Source organism: Falco cherrug, chromosome 2, assembly GCF_023634085.1.
Source record: "Falco cherrug isolate bFalChe1 chromosome 2, bFalChe1.pri, whole genome shotgun sequence".
Taxonomy (NCBI): Eukaryota; Metazoa; Chordata; class Aves; order Falconiformes; family Falconidae; genus Falco; species Falco cherrug.
The window spans coordinates 701,019-721,176 of NC_073698.1; the positions used below are offsets into that span (position 1 = coordinate 701,019).

Genomic DNA, 20,158 nt, shown 5'->3' on the forward strand with positions numbered 1-20,158 from the left:
AGACTGAAAGTCGCTGCAGCCTGGATGTGTTAACACCAATGCTAAGTGCAAGCATGCAGCGACAGCCTGCTCTGCCTGCCCGGGTTACAACGAGGACCATCATGCAGCTGCTTTGCCCCAAGATCCAGGCTGCTGGGAGGAAATTAAATAATAGCAATGTGAGGAAACAAAAATAAAAATGAGAGCGATAAATAAAATCACTGAGTTGGATGCTCGAGCCTTCTGAGGCTTTGCCCACCCCTGGGATGGCACCAGCCACTTTGGTGGGAGAAGATGGGTGAGCACTGGGATGGCTCCCAGTTCCCATGGCATCCCATGGTGTCCCACAGTAAGGTCCGCCCAAAGGAGCATGGGACATGCTCCAAAACCCCAGGTAAGCTCAGCCAGAGGATGAAAACAGCATTAAACCTGAGACTTGGGATGGAAAAAAGGGATTAGATTAAAGTGGTGGTCCTTAAAATAATCTCCAATTAGCCCTGACTAATATCAGCTCTTGGGGTAAAATTTGGTAAAATCTGGGCAAGTCATTGCGGGTGGGGGCCTCAGTTTCCCCCCTCTGGACAATGCAGGCAGAGGATCTCATGTAATTGATACAATACACTGCCTATTTATGTAGACCATGGGAATATTAATCCTTGTGAATTTGACAGGAACTGATGTGATTTGAGTGCTAATCTCTTAATATCTATTGCTGCTCTTGAAGTCCCAGCTGGTGGGTTCATGCCATAGCAGGGGAGTAGTGGCATATCTACATAGATTTTAAGGCACGTTCTTCCCCTCTCCCCAGAAAAAGTGACCCTGGAGGGACGGAGAGATGCAAGGCTAGTGAAGAGCAACCAAAATAGCTCCTTTCGGTGCAAAATTTAATTACATGCAGCCGAGCTCCCAGTTTGGGGGTGTTTGGGGGTTGGTACCACTGTGCAGCACATGGAGAGTGTGCGGAGGATGCAGGTACCCGCAGAGGGATGCTGCTAAGCCTGCAGACCCCGAGAGACACTCCTGGGTTCGCCTGGGGTGGGGGGACTAACATCAAGGTGGCTGTACTGGAAGGTCCCTCGCCCCGTATTGCCAGTGGCCAAGAGATGCCAAGGGTGAGTGCAAGAGCAGGGCAAGGACATGCAAAACTTCCCCGAGTTCTCTCCTGCCCACTGACCATTCGGTGCTCAGGGATGACCCGAGCTACTGATGGTTGCTGTAGCATTGTGTACATGAAGATGCTGTCCTTAAGCCGTGTGAACTTTTACCATCCACAGCACCCTGAGGCAAGAAGTTCTGCTGCGGGATGATCTCCTCCCCCTCTTTGTCCATATTAGCTTCATTCTGATGTCTCTGCTGCTTGCATTGGGAGAAGCCAAAATGCTTAAATATCTTTAAAAGTCCAGTCTGCTCCTGCTCCTTCTTCTTGTGTGCCAAGAGATGTGGGTTTAATAGCAGACGAAGCCTGCTAGGACCCTGATTCAGCATAGGATGGGTGCCCTTCCCCAGTGTCCCTCCTGGAAGCACAGGTCTTCGACTGTGGCAGGTGAGCCCTGACTGGAGAGTGGCTGGGGCTGGCATTGCAGCAACTGTTGCCCTTCTCCAGCTGCTCTCTGCCACAGTCCCACCCAGGTGACAGCTCACCCTGACGGCCCCCATCCCAGGGAAGCCCAGGGCAGGAGATCCCAGTGTGGCTGTGGGGGACAAACCCACCCGATGTCCTGCAAGCCCAAATGGGCAGCAGCTCCTCCAACTCGGCCAAGACAAGCTCCAGTGGTGCTCGGTGCTGCACACATGCAAAGGGCTGTGGGCTCTCCCAGAGGGAAGCTGTGCTTTATTCAGGAGGTGACAGCATGGGCACAGGCATGGAGTGGTTCTGCAGGCTCCTGGGAGGCTCCGGCTCCTCCACCGCAGCCTTGTCTGGGAGCAGGCTGGTGCCTGGGGCAGGTTCAAGTGGGGTTGCAGCGTGGCCAAGGGCTCAGCATCCCCTTCCCACTCCTGGCTGCAGCTGAGCAATGCCACGGGCAGCATCCCGCCGCCAGTAGCTCCACACCACCTGGATGGGCTGGGCAGGCACCTGGTGGTGGGCATGGCCAGGCCTGTATCACCTCGCTGGCACCTGCTTGATACCACCCAGCGCCCTTACGAAAGGAACCTGCCTGCGGGTTGGGTTGGGTGCTGCCTGGTGCTGCTCAGTACCCCCGGGGCAGGGACCTGTGGGCTCAGTGCAGTTCCACATTGCTCTGTGTCACCCCCTGCCCCTGCCGAAGGAACATGTTGGGTCTCGTGATGCCCAGCACCCCCCGGGGCAGGGAACTGCCTGCGAAACCAGTGCTTCCCAGTGCTGCCCTGTGCTGCCCGATGTCCCCGGGGCAGAAGTGGCTTGCGGTCCCAGCAGGACCCGCTGCCCAGAGAAGCAGCTGCCTCCGCGGGGAGCGCGGAGGCGGGCCGGGCCGGCGTGTGCCTTGTAGACAAAGGCGGCGGCCCCGCGGTGCGGCGCGGCGCGGCGGGCGAGGACGGGCGCGGCCCGCGGCGGGCGGCGGCGGCGCGGCAGGTGCGGATCCCTCCGGCCCCTCCGCGGGAGCGGCTCGGCCCCCGCCCAGCCCGGCGGAGCCGCAGCGGCGCCGTCAATCAGCCGCGGCGCGCCCCCCATCCTCCGCCCTCCCCTCCCGCGCTGCATAGGGCTCGGTGACAGCAGCGGGCTGAGACACCCTCGCCGAGCGCGGCGGGAGCTCCGCTGCCAGCCGGCCGCCTCGCTGCACGCACCCGAGCCCCGCCGCCCGCCTGGCAGGGCTGCCGAAGAATGCGGAGCCATGGGCCAGGGCTGCGGACACTCCATCCTCTGCCGGAGCCAGCCGTACCAGGCGGCAGCGTCTGACCTGTGAGTCCCTCCCGCCGGCCCCGGGGCTGGGGGCACCACGCTGGGAGGGAGGGATGCTCCGGGGGTGATGCTGGGCGAGGGAGCGAGGGAGACGTGGGGAAGGCAGGAAAAAGTTCCTCCTGCCTGACAGCTGGTGGGGAGGGGGGTGGCAGGGATATGACAAGAGGCTGGTGACCCCCAGCCGCTGCCCCCTGTTTCCCCACTAACCACCTGTGTTAGCCCAGGGCAGGTGGCTAGCTGAAGGGCTCTGTGCTGGAGGGCTGGTGTGAGCAGCATCCCCCCATTTCCCGAGCCACCCTTGCCCTGTGGCAGTTTCTGGAGGGGGTGGAAGGCTCCTGGCCCGCCAGTGGGCTGCTGGAGAGGGGCGGGGGGGGGGTGGGGGGGAGGGCAGGTGACTTTGTGGAATGCAGTTCAGGCCTCAGGATCATGGTTTCAGCGGCTCCATGCAGGGCATGAGAAGCCACCCCCCTGCGCACCCACCCACGCAACAGGTCTGGGGGTCCCAGTGGCGCTGCACCCGCTTGCATGCAGCAAGGTGGGGAAGGGGCTCTGAGGGTCACAGGGACCTCATTCCATGGTGCAGGCATGAGGGGCTTTGCGTGAGAGCATGGGGTGACCTTGCTGAGGGATGACGGTGCTCCCTGGAAGCGGTGAAGGGTGATGCTCCACAGAGCCCACGTGGGAAGAGGGGCTGAGCTGGCTTAATGCAAAGCATGTGGTGCCTGAATTCCCATCACCCACGGGCTTGGCTAGGGATGGAGGAGACCCCCGGCTCTGCGCGCGCGTGTGTAGCACTCACGAGGCTCCACAGCTGCCGGCTAGCAGGCTGTGCACAGGCGATTTGCAGTATGTGGGTGCTCTGCCTCCCGGGTACCGAGAGATCTTGGGTGCTCCCAGCCTGCCCTGGTGGTTGCTGGGATCAAATCCCACATTGCCAGAGGGTTGAGCTGAGCTGGTGGGGAAGGGATGTAGGTGTAAGGGGACAAGGAGGAAGGCTGCTTGGTGCTTGGATTCCTTTGTCTGGCGGTGCCAGCTCCACATGCTCAGGCACTGGCCAAACTGCCTGGCTCGGCTGCGTACGCCGGGACCACCGCTCCCAGGGGCTGCCTCGCTGCATGCAGGTGTGCCCGGGAGCAGCCTCAGGTCTCCTGGAGTGGGTGCTTTGGGTGATTACAGGATCATTGGGGCTTTAAGTGATTACAGGATCATTGGGGCACAAGGGAAGCTGCTGCCCGCTCCTGCCCCAGTACCACACGTCTCCCTCTGGCATCACCAGGTTTTTGCACCTTCATGTCACCTTCAGATGAGGAGTTTGCCTCTCTATAGAAAATAGCCTCCAGCATCTCTCCTACCTACATGTGGTGTGGGGCTTAGACACACCTCCAGAGGCACCAAGAGCTGCTGATCCCTCTACACTGCTGTGGGTGCTGGGTCTGATCACCTCTGCGGGCAGCATCCTTCCCCCCCAGCTCTCCTGGCTCCCCTCTGGTGCTGTGCATGCTTTGTTCCCTGAAGAGATCCTTCATGCTGCCACCAGAACATGTGCCCATGTCCTTTTCTTTAAGCAAAACACACAAAGGTCTTGAAATGCCAGGCTATCCCCATGTTTCCTCTGGCTGGAAGGCCTCTGCTGACTTGCAGCTGCTGTTTAATGGCTTTTAAGAAAGGTAGATGCTATAGAAACTTAGTGTAGCCGAGGCTGGCTATGCCCCTCGAGCCATCCAGTATGGAAGAGGCAGGAATGGTGAACCCCATTCTTCCTCCTTTTAACCAGGACGTAACCTGGTCCTTCCCAGGAGATGTTTGTCCCCATTCCTGTACACCCCAAGGGGATATATAGAGGTGGAAAAGCTTCCCAAGAGCTTTCAGGCAATGCCTTTGCCCCTGCGTTTGGCCAGAGGGGGTGTCCCCAGTGAGGCCAGCGCTGCGGGGTGATGCTGCCTGCTCTCTGCCACCACTCGAGCCCCGCGTTGTTTAATGCTGGCTTGCCTTGTGCGCTGCCGGCAGATCTTAGCAATGCCGCTGCCTGCCCTCACAGAGCATTGCTGCCTGGGTGGGGATGCTGCGTGGGGCCGAGATCCATCGGTGGGCCAGGTCTCCCATGTGCGCTGTCGATAAGCTCTGATTTATTCCAGGGGAGTGTTGGGTGGCAGCCAGTCAAGTGCCATTTTCTGTTATCCAGGTCACGTTTTAACCCATTTCCTCCTTCATTTTCCCCCTGTGGGAAACGTGTTCCCAGGCGGGCGGCTCCTGACCCGGTTAGTGGCGGGTAGGATGCTGGCGTGCCCGGAGCTGCTGCTCTGACAGCATCTGACAGCAGCCGGGGCTGGGGGAGAAGCAGCCGAGCTCTGTGGATTGAAAACACGGAGGAGGAGATGATACTCTGAGCATCCCTGCAGGGAAGGAGCAGGCTCAGAGGAGGCTGGAGAGAAGTCAGGGCTTCCATCGGAGAGCAGACAGGGCTGCCTGCTTCTCATCCAGCTCTCTCTGCTGCTTGGTTCGCTTCTGGCAGCTGCCTGGCAGGAGCAGACGTGGGGACATGTGAACTGGCCAAGTGTCACCATGCTCAGCGCTGGTCTGATGATGAGGTCGGTGCCAGGCGCGAGACGGAGGAGGGACTGTGGCTGCAGCCACAGCTGGGAAGAGGGGCTCCATCCTGCCCGGGGAGCCCATGGGCACCAGCAAAGAGCCCAGTGTCCCAGGAAGGGACAAAGATAGTTTATGCATCTTTACAGGAGCGCATTAAGTCTCTGTGCCAGTTACACCAGGACCTGGACAGTGTGTTCCCATCAAGGCTCATGTAAGGGTGATGTGTAATGCATCATCCCCATTTTACCTCCCTGATGCACCCACCTGGCAGCCAGTTCCTCCTGGAGGGGCTGATGGCATGAGGTGACATTCGTGATGATGCTGATGTCCCTACCTGCCACTGCCTGTGTGACCTGGGCACATATCAAAGGGAAACTCTGGTCCTTCCCCACCTTGTGTGTCCTCGCCATTACTCCTGCTTCCCTCCCAGGGCACGGCCTGAAGGGCAGCACTGGCAGCAGAAATATGGCATCCACTGGGGTGGGACTAGTTGACCTTTAAAGGTCCCTTCCAAACCAAACCATTCTAGGATTCTACGTCTTGCTCCCGTGCCATTAACCCTGCAGGTACCCAGGGAGCAGCACTGGCTGGGATGCAGAGGGCACGAGCTGCCTGGCGAAGCGGTTCAGCCTACTTTCGAAGGTCTCCAAGCATCCGCAAAGCTGAGAGCAGGCTGCTGAGCCCACCAGAGCCCGTCCTGAACCTCTGCCTCGTGGTTATTGCCAGTCGCTGTGTTGCATGTTTAAAGTGCCATGGAAAGTACTGGCTCCATCTCTCCATCCAGCATGGCCGGGGCAGCTCTGCTCCTCACTGGGCACCCACTTACTGGGGCCAAGGGGTTCGGTGGGGCGAAGGCAGCCTGCTCCCCCGTTGCTGGGGTCCTTGGGAGCTGCAAGTGACTGCGTGTGATGTTCTCCAGGCTTTTTCAAAGCCTTGGGCTGTTCATGCCTCTGCCTTTTGCACAGCCTGGCGCCAGCATGTCAGCTGTGTCGCGTCTGGGGTGCTTCAGCATCACCCACCTGCGTGGGCACCTAGCCCTGGAGCTTGGAGGTGCCTTGCAGAGAGGATGGAGGGGAACTCCTGGCTTCTGGCACCCTGCATGTCTCTGTACTTGGGGGGGTTCCCTGGGGGGGAGGGACACCAGCCAGTAGTTTCCCCTCCAGGGCATCCCCCCTGAGCATCCTCAGCTTCAGAGCAGCGAGCGGTTGTAAAGTGTCAGGGAATTAACCTCCGGTGCTTGCCGGCTGCCGGCCAGATGCTAGCGCAGATGCAGGCAATCAGGCTGGCCCCTGCTCCGCCAGGCAGGCTGGCACACCACGGCCTGGCCACGGCCCAGGGCGGCAGCACCGGTGGCACCGCCGTCAAGGGGCTGCACCGAGCGTGCCCTGGCCGTCATCTGCAGCCGACCCCTGCGCATCCCCCCAGGAGCTGCGCTGCTCCATGAGCTCTGGGAGGACAAGCATCCCTCCAGGGTGGGAGCCAGCTCTGCGGCCACTCCTCTGTTGGGGATACAGGATTCCCTGGGGCAGTGGCGGATGCAGCAGCAGCCGCTTCTGGGAATCCCTCCTGCCTCCCGCTCTTCTCTGACCCCGGTCCCCACTTTCGCTTTTGTCTCTTTCCCAGCTTCCACGTGGCTTGCCGAGAGCTGTGCTGGGCTGCAGCCAGAAATGCAGGCAGGGCCCGGAGCTGCCTGGGACTTTCTGCCTGTCCAGCTTTCTCCTGCAAAGGGCTGAGCTGTCCTTGTTAATGGATGGGCCTGTCTGGAGGGGGGAGCGAGGGGGATGGAGAGCACTGGGAGATGCTTTGTCTGCTGCTGCGGCTCCATCCGCATGGCAGCGGGGGGTGGCAGGGGGTGTTAGATGATGGAGAACGGGCAGAGCACATGCAACGGGCAGCTTGGCAGCTTGGATCCCCCCAGCTGAGGTGTCAAAGCTGGCTGGGGGTCTCGCCTGCCTTGCAGCAATGGGTGATGACGCCAAGATTTGCTCTTTTGTGCGGGTTGGAGCCTGGATGGAGGGTCTCCAGCTGGTCCTTGGGCAGCCATTCCCTGTTGATGGTGGTCCCGGTGCCGTGGCATCCCCAGGCAGCAGGAAGGTGTCCCCAAACCTCGTCATCCACGTAGCATCCTCGAGGGATGGGACTAGCACAGCAGCCTGTAGGACTCACCAAGTGTTGGCTCAGAAATGTCCCATGGGGCCGGTTATTTGGCAGCAGCAGCTCTTAGTCCTGCTCCCATCACCAAATCATGTGCCCTGGCTGCCCTGGCACAGCCTGGCAGCTCTGCAATGCCAGCCTGGGGAGGCAGAGGGGAAAGGATGATTTTGAGAGCTTGCAGGGAGCATTTTGGCTGGGTTCAAGCCTTCTGGGTCTTTGGCAGTTTGTGTTTTCTGTAGTAAATCAAACAGAAAAAGGAGGTCGTTTTGGATGGGTGCATTTCCCACAGAAAATATTCAAACCTGATTTTTTGTCTGGGGCTCAGGAGGGGTTCAGGGCTTGGCTCAGGTGTTGCAGCTGGCGCGGATGACCTCACAGCGTGTTTCAGCATCTCCAAAGCCCTCTGCTCCCCAGATGCAGTGGAGGACTGGTTGCACCCAAGGAAGCAAAAAGCAAACAGCAGCTGCCGATGCAGCAGCCCCGTCACAGAAGTGATGACTTAGCCAGAAAGCCTCCCCTAGCTTGTAATCACTTCCCAGCCCCTTCCCAGTTCGTTATTAGCTTGCACGTTTCAGCTGGGTGACTCAGAAGACACCGAGGAGCTATTTATAATGAGCATTTGAAAGGCTAAGACTGGTGGAGGGTTTTTTTTTCTCCCCCTCCTCTTTCCTTGAGCTGTTGCTGCCCAAATGCAGCTGCGTTCCCCTTGGCCACAGGCAGACGTGGGGCAGGCAGCTCTGGAAGGGGACCCATCCATGTCCTCTGAGGTTCAGTGTCTGGTGGCTATGGGGTGAAGATGCTGATGCTCCCCTCTGTGCGGTATGCAAAGCTCTGTGCAAACCCCTCCTCACGGACGGGCACCCTGAACCTCACCCCGTGGTGGCAGAGCCCTGATGCTCCTGCCTGTGGGAGCCAGGTGCAGGCAGGGCTGCCAGAACACGCTGCTACCTGGGAACACAGGGATCTGTAGCCTAGGATATGAGCCCTCGCTGGGGTGGCACCCAGCCTGGGACCCAGGGCATGAAGCGGTGGGATTGAGTAGCCCAGTGAGGACGTCACTGGACCATCCCAAGCTGGAGCCTTTCCACCCCTCCAAATGGAGCTGGGATGTCCGTATGGCTTCACAGCAGTTCACAGCCTGGGGTTTCTGCTCTGCAAGGGGATAAGGACAGGGCTGCCCCGTGTCCCACAGCCGGGACGGGGTCCACAGTCCCATCCTTCAGCCGACACTCAGCTGGAGCCCAGCTGGAAGGACACAAGCCATGGGTGCTGCCGTGTTTTTCCTTGCTCTCCATAAAAAGTGGGCCTTTCCCTATTGTTTTTTACCAGTGATAACACAGCCAGGTTGATGGCAGCATCCTTCTAGTGGAAGGCATGCGGCCTTTCAATAAGAAATCAGGGCTGAGCAAGGCGGCTCCGGCAGTGGGGACGGGTGTCAGTACCAGCAGAACCTTTACTCTCCCAGCTCCAGCGGGGTGACGGCTCCAGCAGGGTGACAGCACCCCACCAGGGAATTTGTTCCCAGCTACTTGAGGCAGAAAAATCTCTGCCCTGTTGCTGCCCATGAGCCCGGAGCTCCTGCTGCTGGCCGCCAGCGAAGGGTCCCATGGCACAGCAGGGGCTGGGGGGCTCTTTGGGCCTGAGCACCATCCTCCCTGGGGGGGCTGCGGGACATGGGGACCCTCCCGGTCCTTCTGCAGCACTTGGGGTTCTTCTGGTCAGGTGGGAAATGGGGTGTGGGTATGTGGGGGGAGGCTGTTCTGGTACACAGCAGGGGGGCTCAGCCCCCCTCCGGCTGCTGCATGGGTGGGCTAGGGCTGAGGTCGGGGTTAGGGTCGGTTGGGGTCAGGGCTGAGGTCAGGGTTAGGGCCAGAGCTGAGGTAGGGGTTAGGGTCAGGGTTAGGGTCAGGTTGGGTCAGGGTTAGGGCCAGGGCTAGGGCTGATGTTAGGGTTAGGGATCGTGCTGACAATGTTAGGGTCAGGGCTAAGGTTAGCGATAGGGCTACAGGTAGGGCTAAGGTTGGGTTTAGGTTCAGGGCTAAGGTTAGGTTAGGGCTAGGACTAAGTTTAAGTTTAGGGATTGGGATACAGGTAGGACTAAGTTTAGGGTTAGGGCTAGCCGTAAGTTTAATTTTAGGGCTAGGGCTAAGTTTACAGTAGGGTTAGGGCTAGAGTTGAGGTTAAGGTTAATGTTAGGTGTAGGGGTAGGGCTAGGGCTAGGACTAAGGTTAGGTTTATCCTTAGGGTTATTGCTTGGTGTTAGACCTCATCTTAAGTTTAGGATTAGGGCTCAGGTTAGAACTATGGCTAAGTTTAGGTTCAGGGTTCCTGTTAGGGTTTGAGTTATGGTTAGATCCAAGGCTAAGGTTCAGGTTAGGGCTAGGTCTGAGGTTAGGGTGAGAGCTTGGGCTAGAACTAGGAGTAGGGTTGTGTTTCCAAGGATAGGGGTCCTGGGACCCTGCCTCTGCTCACTGCACACAGCTGGCTCCTTCCTCCCTGACAGGCAGCGCCGGGCTCACCCTGCGCGTATGCTTCCACCACAGCAGAGCCAGAGCATGGCTGGGACCTGCCACCTGCGATGGCTTCATCTCCCACCCTTCCTCACCTACACCCGGGGAGGGGGCCTGGTGCTGAGTCAGCAAGTGCTGGCGGGTGAAATTCCCAAAACTCGAGTGTTTTCCTAAAGCCTGAGTGAGAAGTGATGTGGCCAGGCTGGGGTACATCCACAGCCCGGGGACAAATCAGATCTCAAGGCATGAGAAGCTGCAGTGAGCCCAAGGGTTGGCGGTGGGGCCACCTGGGTGTCAGACACCAGGGTGATGGGCACCTGGGCATAGGTGAGGCTTCTGGCAGAGGCTTCTGGTTGCTCCAGCCCACACCTGCAGCTGCCAGCAGTGCCTGTGGCTGTGTGCATGCTCCGGCTCCTCTACTCCTTGCCTCCCGTAGCTGCAGGGGGTCCCTCAGGAGGGAGAGGATCGAGGTAGGCTCAGGCAGTGCCGCAGCTCAGCAGTGTGAGCCAGGAGCACCGTGACCTTTGTTAATTACATTTTTGCTCTTTGCTTTTCCCTGGTTCCCTCCAGTGCTCTGCACCATCAGAGGCTTGGGCTCCTCCAGTGGAGCCCTGTAATGTGTTAATTATGGGGTTTCTTCCAAGCCTGATATTGCCTGCCCGCACCAGGGGTGCTGCCACTGTGCCACTGGACAGCGGGTCTGGGCTCAGTCTGGCTGTGCTGGCGGAGGGCTGGAGCAACCAGAAACTTCTGTGAGTAAATGCCAGGCTCCTGCCCCAAAGGAAACCGCAGCCCAGCTGCGGAGGGTCGAGTATCCCCCAAAATAAGCATGAGGGCACTAAGGCACCCTTTGGGTCTGGTTTCCCTTGGCCAAACCCGGGATATGAGTGGAGGCACCTGCAGAGCTGAGCAAGCACCTGTCCCGGAGGATGCTGTGGAAAAAGGGGATGGTCATGGTGGGAGCTGGGCTTGCTGCACCCTGGGGGGGGACTCAGGGAGAGGCTGAGAGGGGCTGGCTCCCATCTTGCACCCGCCAGATGGACAAGATACCCCTGGGGTTACCCAACTGCCTGAAACCCCCTGGGAGAGCCGAGGTGGGATGCGTGCCATGGGCTGGGAGGAGGGGGCAGCGGTGCCAGCGGCTCCCTATGTATCCACACCCCAGGAGCTGCATCAGGGCAATTCCAGGGGCACATCTTTGCCCCCCACCCGGGTCCAGCCACAATTACCACCTCTTCCAGGAACTGGAGCAGGCTGTCCTGCTGCACTGCATCCCGTGGGAATGCTGGGATGGAAAGGGGGTCTTCTCTCCCCCAGCCCCAGGAATAGTGTGGGAGCCAGCTCCCTGGGTGCATGGGTGGGCTGCAGCTGCGCCTGTTTTGGTGAGGACGGAGGGGCTCTGCGGTGGTGGGGGCTTGGCAGGGACCCACGGTGCTGCTGGGGACCCCTCCCCACCGCGCTGGCAGGGAGATGGGACAGCAGGTCCGTGGGCTGGCGAGCCGGCAGCTCCGCGAGAAGTGCCAAGGCAGGCACGCCTGTGTGTCACTTGTGCATGGGCGCTGGCAGCGTGCTGGGAAGCGAGCCCCCTGTTTGAGCCCAGCGTGCGGAGAGCCCGAGCTGGGCACCAGTGCGGGCAGCGGGGACACCAGCCGTGCCCCCCGCTCCCCTCCCTCCTGCAGCCCCCCAGTCTGCAGGCACAGGAGAGGCACGCCAGACCAAGGTGCTACTCTGGGGACCCTGCTCTGTCCTTCCCTGTGCGGCTCGGTGGGATCCCGGCACCACACAGCAGCGAACCAGACCCTGTCATGGGGACCCCACCTAAGGGAAGAGGATGGGGGCTCTTGCTGGGTGACACCTGGCTGCCAGCCCTCCTGCAGGTGCCCTGGCTGGGCACGGCATGGCAGAGGAGCTGGGGCCAGCGGTTCACCCTGTGGAAAAGCCATTAATTCACAGACAGTGCGGTCCACTGCTACCAGCCCGACCCAGCCCCATGCTGGTGACACCTGCAGCAGGATCTGGCCACGCTGCAGAAGCCGATTGAAGTTCATTGCTGGAAAGCTGGTGCCAAGGGTGCTGAGCAGGGCTGTGTGGGGGCTTTGGCAGTGCTGGGGATCGTCACCAGAGGATGTGGCATCTCCGTGCCCACCCCAGGGCTGAGCTGCTTGCCTTCCCATCTTTCCCATCAGTGTCAGGACCTGTGTCCTCGCTGCAAGGGACAGCAGCAGGGCTGGGGACAGCTGCCCATGCCCCACCAAAGGAGGGGTCTGTCCTTCGCCACTGCTGCCCCTGTCACCTGCCACTGTCACCTTCTCCCTGGAGAGGAAAGAGGGATGGGGGGAAAAGCGAGTTCCTTGGGTAGGAGGCTTGGTCAGACATAAAAACAGCTTCATGGCTTGAGTAAGGAGTAAGACACACTGCTGTCCCCTGGGCATCGCAGCAGCCAGGGGTACACCCTTGTCCCACAGGGTTAGCGTGTCCCTGCATCTCTCTGTCAGCTCCATCCCTCCTCTGGTGCCCATGCCAGCCCTGGTGCCTGTGTCCCCACTGCTGGCCCCTGTCCCCAGCTGCCCCCTCCCTCCTTTCAGGCAAATTAAAAACTCAGCTCAGCTCAGCCAAACAGGGCTTTTAAGCAATTGGGTGTCAGATGAAGCAGCTCTCACCCTAACGAGCCTCAAAGGCACGAGCGTCTTTTAGCCATGTCCTTTCCCTTCCCTCCTCTGATGGTCTGGATCCCTGGGCTTGCTCTTGCTAATATTAATATTATGTATTTGCATGGCGCCTGCGCTGCGTTTAATTCCTTGACATGGAGACTTGGCTTGTTTTGGAGGGAAGGCCGCCCAGTGAGTGGCTGCCACTTGCACTGTGGTTACACACAAGAGGATTTGGTGAGATATCTGGGATCTTGCAGCCTGGGACAGGATCCCTGCTCCAGGGGGGTTGTGGTTTCCAGGGAGGGATGGGGAACAGACAGCAGAGGCAGGATGCTGGGGTCCTGCTCTATTCCCATGGAATTTTGCCGGTGGCAACGGGTGAAGAAGACCCTGAACTTGCAACGTGGTGCTGAGCCCAGTTATGCGCTGGGCAGGGATGAGCAGTGGGGCTGGTTGTGCCAGTGGGGCTAGTTGTGCGTCGGGATGGGAGGAGGACTCAGGGAAGGGGGAAAAAAAGCCAGGAAAGGGAAAAAACAGCAAACAGTTCTGGGAAGATAATGAACACATGCTAAAACACCACCACCTCCAGCTGCCTTTTTTTTAATTTTTCCTCTGGTTATCAACTAAACCTACTAATTGAAAGATGAGTTGGCAGAGTCTGTAATGCTGCATTTATCCAAGGACAATTCCTCGGAGATTCAGGGTAACCGTGTGTTTTCTCTCCCTGCCTTGTCACGCCAGGCGCTGCTTCTGCCTGGCTTGATGCTGGCGCTGCGGCACGGGCATGGCTCCCTCAGGGCGCCGGTGGCCTCGCTTGGAGGTCCCCACGGTGGTGGCACTCCTGCTTTCCTCTCCTCCCGGCGCCGGTGCTGCCATGTCACCTGGCATTCCCTGTGTTACCCCCTTGGAGACAGCTTGGGGCAGGCTGGGGGATACCCTCCTGCTTCCAGTGAGCTGGGTCCTGGCATCTTGGGGCGCAGTGCGATGGGGATGGGGATTTGCAGGCTTGCAGGGCTGCCATACAACGGGGATGGGGATTTGCAGACTTGCAGGGATACTGCGCAATGGATTTGCAGGGATACTATGCACTGGGGATTTTGCAGGTTTGCAGGGCTGCCATGCAGTGGGATTTTGCAGGCTCGCAGGGCTGCTATACCATGGGGATTTGCAGGCTCGCAGGGGTACTATGCAATGGGGCTGAGGATTTGAGGCTTGCAGGGCTGCTGTGCAAAGGGGATTTAAAGGCTTGCAGGGCTGCCAGGCTTTCCAGCCCCGTCAGACAGGGCTGGGCTGCATTCCTGCGGCTCCTTGAAGCCTTGGGGAGCTGCTTTTCCAGCCTGGCAGCGAAGGCAGCTGTCTGCACAGGACCTTAATGCTTAAGGGCCAGGCAGCATCCGGGGAAGTGCGTTTGCTGTGCAAACAGAACTCAGCCTTTCTGCAGACTTATCGAAGGCATTTAGGGCTCGATGCGTTTGTTAAGCAAATAAATCGCACCCGGCAAAGCTTCAGTGACACCGTTCCCCTTTCCCCTCCCGCGCTCCTGCCAGCTGGTGTGTCACTGCCCGGCATCCTGCAGCACCTGGCCATTAATATGCAGGCCTGTAATTACCCGGAGCTGATGATGGCTCCAAATTAAACATGGGAGCTCAGCAGCCATCCCTGCCCATCCTGACCATGGATGCCACGGTGATGCTTAACCACGGGGCACCCCGTGCCTGCGCTGTGATCCGTCTCTTGGATGCGCACAGTGAAATCCTTCGGCTTCAGGCTCGGTGACTGCAGTAAACAGGCAATTTTCTGTCGCTGCTTGAGGCTGGGGAAGATGAAATCCGAGTCGGCAGGTGCCAGCGTGGGAGGCTGACTGCCTCCGGGTGCTCTTCGCTGCTGAAGGATGGAGGAGAGGTCTCCTGGCTGTGCAGGGACCCTGGAGTTGCCCATCGATGCCTACTGCTCTGCCAGCCCGAAACACCTCGAGTTTGTGCTTCCCTTGCTCCAGGCTTTCCTGTGCCCCTTTGGCATCTCCCCTCTGCCCCATCGTGCCCCCACCCCCTGTCACACGCTGCCCACAGCAAGGGCTTTATTGAGGTGAGGGCAGGCACCATCTCCCGCCTTGCCTTTGCCTGGAGCCCGAGTTATCTGATCCCAGCCAGCCCGTGGGTCTGTCTGGCCGCTGCTCCTGCTGTCATGTTCCTCTGCTTCCCATTTATTTTTCCCTTCCAGATATACTCTCGAGCCTCAGCTGCTTGCAGAGCTGGGGCTCCAAGCCTGCTCCCCCCCCGCCTCGCTCACACCAGCCTCTCCCTTTGCCTGGCCACTGGTGCCTACCCAGGGCTGTACCCCCCTTGCAGCCAGAGTGATGGCCACCCCTGCCCCTAGGGACAGCCTTTTCCTCCTGCTCCCTCATCCCTGGGGCACTGGTGGGGGTGCCTGCCATTTGCCCTTGCACCCGGTGCCAGCGGGACTGCGGCGTGGCTGCTGGCAGATGCCTGTGCTGAGATGCGGCTGTGGGTACCAATCCGTCCTGCCCTCTCCACGCACTCTAGGCATCCTCTGCAACGAGCCCCAGCTTGGTCCTGTGCCCTGCCCGAGATCGCTGCTCGCTTTTCCCTGCAGAGTACAGGCAGCGGCCAGCTCTGCAGGCACTGGGGTCACTGCTGTCACCCCATGGAGACACCAGGTCTCACCCTGCTGAGGACCTTGCTGGTGCTGGAAGCAAGCCATCCTCCAGGTTTCCAGCTCTTCCAAAGTCACCAGAGTCACTTGTGCACTTATGGGCCACTAAGTGCTGTAATTACAGACATGCTTTAATTAACATAATTGCGTTTCTACACAAATAAAACATTTGGTGTAGTTAATTCCTAGTCTGCAGCTCCAAACCGAGACTCCCCCCCCCCCCAGGTCCTGCCTCAGTGGCAGGGGAGTGAGCAGCTGCCAGCAGTGGGGGCTGGCAGGGGTAGGAGAGCAGGGCTCTTGCCCCCCAGCGGGTAAATCCCTCTGCCCCAGCCAGGGCCTGAGCTGGATACCCCCCCGCCCATTGCCCCCCAGCACTAAGGGTGGCTGGGGTCCCCTTCCCTGTGGCTTGGCATCACTGGTGCGACCAGGACATCTTGCTGGCTTGCAGGGCTCTGCGGCACTGAGCTTGCTGGGATGCGGCACTGGGATTGCTGAGATGGAGCAAGGAACTTGCTGGGATATGGCACGTGGTTTGCTGGGATGCAGTACTGGGATCGTGAGGACATGGCACTGGGATTGCTGGGTTATGACACTGGGCTTGCTGGGATGGTGGCATTGGACTTGCTGGCACATAGCACTGGGATTGCTGAGATGCAGCGCTGGGATTGCTAGGATATGATGCTGGACTTCTTAGGACATGGCACTGGGATTACTGGGATGTGGCACTGGGCTTGCTGGGATGCTGTATTGGGATTACTAGCACATAGCACTGGGATTACTGGGATGGAGCACTGGGCTTCCTGGGACACAGCTGTGGGTTTGCTGTGACACAGCGCTGGGACTGCTGAGACAGTGCTGGGATTACTGGGACACAGGGCCATGTCAGCAGGTGATTGCCGCAGCCGGGTGAGATGTGGCCAGGCTGGGTGCTGGGGATCCAGCCCCTTAAGCCCACCCCGGTGCCTCCCCAGGATGCTCTGTCCCCTCCCAGAGCCCCCCTGCGCCAGCAGCATCACCCAGGTGCTCCCGAAAGGCTTTGGCTGGAGGATGCGAAAGGAGCCGAGGAGCTGCTGGTGGAAACATGCAGGGATGGTTTGGGAAAATGGCTGATGCTCACGTGCCTGCAGGGTTTGCTAAATGCCCTTTTCATTAAAAAAATAAAAAAAGGGGGGGGAAAATATTCCATTTTTCTCGAGCTGAAAATGAAAGTGATTATGTAATGAGCAATAAATTACTTAAAGAGAATGACTCATTAGAGCAAATACAGAAAAAGTCACCATGTATTTTTAGCTCGAACACCTCGTGCTGTACCCGGCATTAACCCTTGCGGGGTGCAGCCTGGCCCCCCACCTCGCCCCCACTGTGACCGGGGCAACACCCCCAAAGGTGCCATAATTTGTTCAATAAGGATTTTGTCCCTGTGACGTATTCCCGATGGAGTGTGGAAGTGATGGGGCCAGCGTGGCTGAGCTGTGGGTCCCCCACGCCGTGCCCCCCATCCTCGGTGGGATACTTGCAGGTGGGCCAGGGGATGCTGCTCACCCTGGATCCAGGTCCCTATCACAGATGAGCTCCCTGCTCTGCTTCCCATCCCAGTCTTTCCTGCTGGGATAATTAACACTGAACCCTTCCCAAGCAGCGCAGACCCCGTGTGCCGCTGTTATTTCCCTGCCAAAGAGCCTGATGAATTAATTTGGAAATAGAAGTGACGAACAAATTAATTGGAGGAGAACAAGCAAGCAAGTGAGTGATCCCGTTTTAATCCAGGTTAAATCAGCGAGTGAGTGCATTGTTAACAAAAGAGAGATAACGAGGGGGAATTGGAGCAGGCAGGTGCCAGGCGAAAGAGTGGCAGCAGGTGCCTGAGCGTGGGATTCCAAGGGATGCCCACGGAGAGTTGTCCTGAGAGGGGGAAGATCCTGGGGACACCAGTAGGAACCTGTACGAGTGTGGGGAGGAGTGAGAGCTGCGTGTTACCCCCACATCAGGGTCCCTGGGGATGGTCCTGCCAGGTCCCTGCCTGCGCTGCCCATGTCCCCACTCATCCCTTTGCCACCCCTTTGATGAAATGGAGCATTGTTTTGACCTGATTTGCCTCCAAGGAGGAGATTTCCACCAGGAGTGGGGTAGGAAGTGCCTGAAGGTGCTAGAGAAGAGCTGGGGTTCCCTTCTGTCCCCCTTCTATCAGATGGGTCTCATTGGGTCTAGAGGGGAAACTGAGGCACAGCATGTTTTAAAGTGTCAACACAGCAGGATATAGTGCCCGGGCATCCATGGTGACCTTGGGGACATGGCTGTCCTTCCCTGGGTATCCATGGTGCCCTCAGGGACACAGTTACTCCTTCCTGGGAATCTGTGGTGCCCTTGGGAATGCAGCTCTCCCTCCCCAAGCATTACAAGGGGGTCCTGCTGACGAGGGAACATGTTGGGGAAACAGAGGCTGAGCTGTGTGCGTTCGTGTCCCTGGAGCAAGAGGAGGGCTGGAGCAGGTGGCCTTTTGGTGAAAGTGTTTGGAATTCAGCCAGATCTGCCCTTCTGCCTATGCTGGGCTGGGGGCACAGATTCTGGGGGGCATGGGCACAGAGAGCTGTGCTGGCTACACGCACCCAGGCTGTGATGGCTGTAGTGGGGTACTGAGCATTCCTGGGTCAGGCTCAGAGCCTCCCTGGCTTAAGTGATGTTATAATTCAGATCTTCTTTTGAGAAGCCCATGGGATTTGGATGTGTGCGTGGGGATGGAAAGCCTGTTCCCCCTGTGCCAAATTTCTCAGGAGTCTCCAAATCTGATGAAAACCAGCCCTGCTTTCCCGTCCCGGGGCAGAGTCCCTGGTGCTTGTGGTGGCACCTCAGTCTGCTGTCACCTGGCAGCAAACCCACCACACAAGGGGCCAAGGCGAGCAGAAGGGACTACTGGGAACACGTGGCAGAAGTCTCATGTCCTGCAGCTGGAGTAGGGTCAGTATGAAGTGACGCAGCCCATTGCTAATGGAGATCACCTATTATTCTTGTATTTAATCTGGCAATAAATCCATGTCCTCCATATGCCTGGGCCGGTCTGGGGTCTTCCTTATTGCTGCTTGGCCACCTGGAATAGCCGGCGTGGCACAGTCATTAATGTACTAACGATTTGCCTAAGTGCTTCTGGAAGAACATTGCCCACCTGGCTCAGATGCTTCGTTTATTTTTCACCTAGAATGTATCAGAAGAGAAATTTACGGTGATAAAAGGTGGGGAAAAACAAGGCAACGCCAAATGAAGTTGCTAAATGAGGTTCCCATCCCGCCGGGCTGGGTCTGCCTGCACCCCTGAGCCGTGCCTGCTGTGTGGGGCAGCCCTGCGGGCTCCGCTGGGGGGGTCAGAGCTGTTTTCTCAGCGGGAAACTGAGGCACAGGGAGGCTGGAGGCAGGCTGGGCTCTGAGCTTCGTGCTCCGGAGTTGCAGCCTGCTGTCTGTGGCTGAAGAGCTCACAGTGGGGGCTAACGGGGCTGGGGCTCACCCTGCACCTTGCTGCGCTCACAGCACACGGTGCTGGGGGGGCTGCATGTCTGGGGGGGCTGGGCCCCCTGGGCACTTGCTGTCTCCCCAGTGCATGCAGTCCCCTGAATGCATGCCGTCCCCTCCATGCATGCTGTCCCCCAGGCACCTGCTGTCCCCCCTCCTCATGCATGCCCTCTCTCTAGGTACATGCTGTCCCTCCAGACACATGCTGTCCCTTCAGGCAGCTCCTGTCCCTCAAGAACACGTGCTGTCCCTTGACACACATGCTGTCCCTGTGTACACGTGCGGTCCTTTCAGACACCTGCTGTCCCTCAAGAACACGTTGCTGTCCCTTAAGACACGTGTTGTCCCCGAAGTGTGTGGTGACCTTCCATATACATGCTGTCCCCCAGGTCATGTCCCTCCAGACACACGCTGTCCCCCTGGATGCAAGCTGTCCCCATGAGTGTCATCTGTCCCTCACCCCCCCGAGCATGCAGCAGGTGTGTGTTCTGACCCCACGAGTGCAGGATGCTCGCAGGGGACAGGCTGCATGTGACAGTGGGGCTGAGCCACCCGGGGGTAAAAGCCCTTGCAAGCCAAGCTGGAGGTGTCCGTGGCCACCATGGGCAGCGCTTGCTCATAGCCAAGGACCAGCCAAGCTGTCTCCACGCTGGGGAAAGCAGTTGAGGAACAGGAGGGAGCTGCAGCCCCGGGGAGAGAGATGGAAACGGAGAGAACAGCCCTTTACACACCTTCCAGCCGGTCCCAAGGGGGACCAGCCTTCTTGGGAAGGGCAATCAGCTGCCGGGGAGCAGAGAGGGCTCTGCCACCCCCCCCACCCCCCTAACTAGCCCTTGCTCGCTGGCCACTGCCAGCGCCAACCCCCCACCCACCCACCCACCCCCGGCACCCCGCGCAGCTGAGCTGTCTCCATAGAGACCCTCCAAGGGCTCCATCACTTATTCATCACCCTCAGCCAGGTCCCTTCATTGCTCAGCTCAAAATCCACAGTAGTAATGACAGCAGCAACAACCAGTGCAAAACCATCCCTGCCCATGCCCAGGACTCGGTGCCACCAGGTTCCCACAGCTGGCATCTCCCGGGGACTGTCCCTGCCAAGGGGCCAGGTGCCAGGACACCTGCGTCCCTGCCCAGCCCTGGGTTCGTACCATGCCTCGGTTCCTGCAGTTGCATCCCTTTGGGTGCTGGGCATCCGTGGGGCTCACGATGTGCCAGGGGTGACAG

General features: G+C 59.1%; 1 protein-coding gene across 1 annotated transcript in view; it reads left to right on the forward strand.

Moving 5' to 3' along the window:
* Positions 1 to 2,639: 2,639 nt before the first annotated feature.
* PDE2A (phosphodiesterase 2A) overlaps positions 2,640 to 20,158 on the forward strand; it is a 56,020-nt gene continuing 38,501 nt past the window's right edge. The window contains exon 1 of the mRNA XM_055702958.1: positions 2,640 to 2,857. Within this exon, the coding sequence (XP_055558933.1) occupies positions 2,790 to 2,857 (68 nt within the window). The 5' untranslated portion in view covers positions 2,640 to 2,789. The remainder of the gene's footprint in view (positions 2,858 to 20,158) is intronic.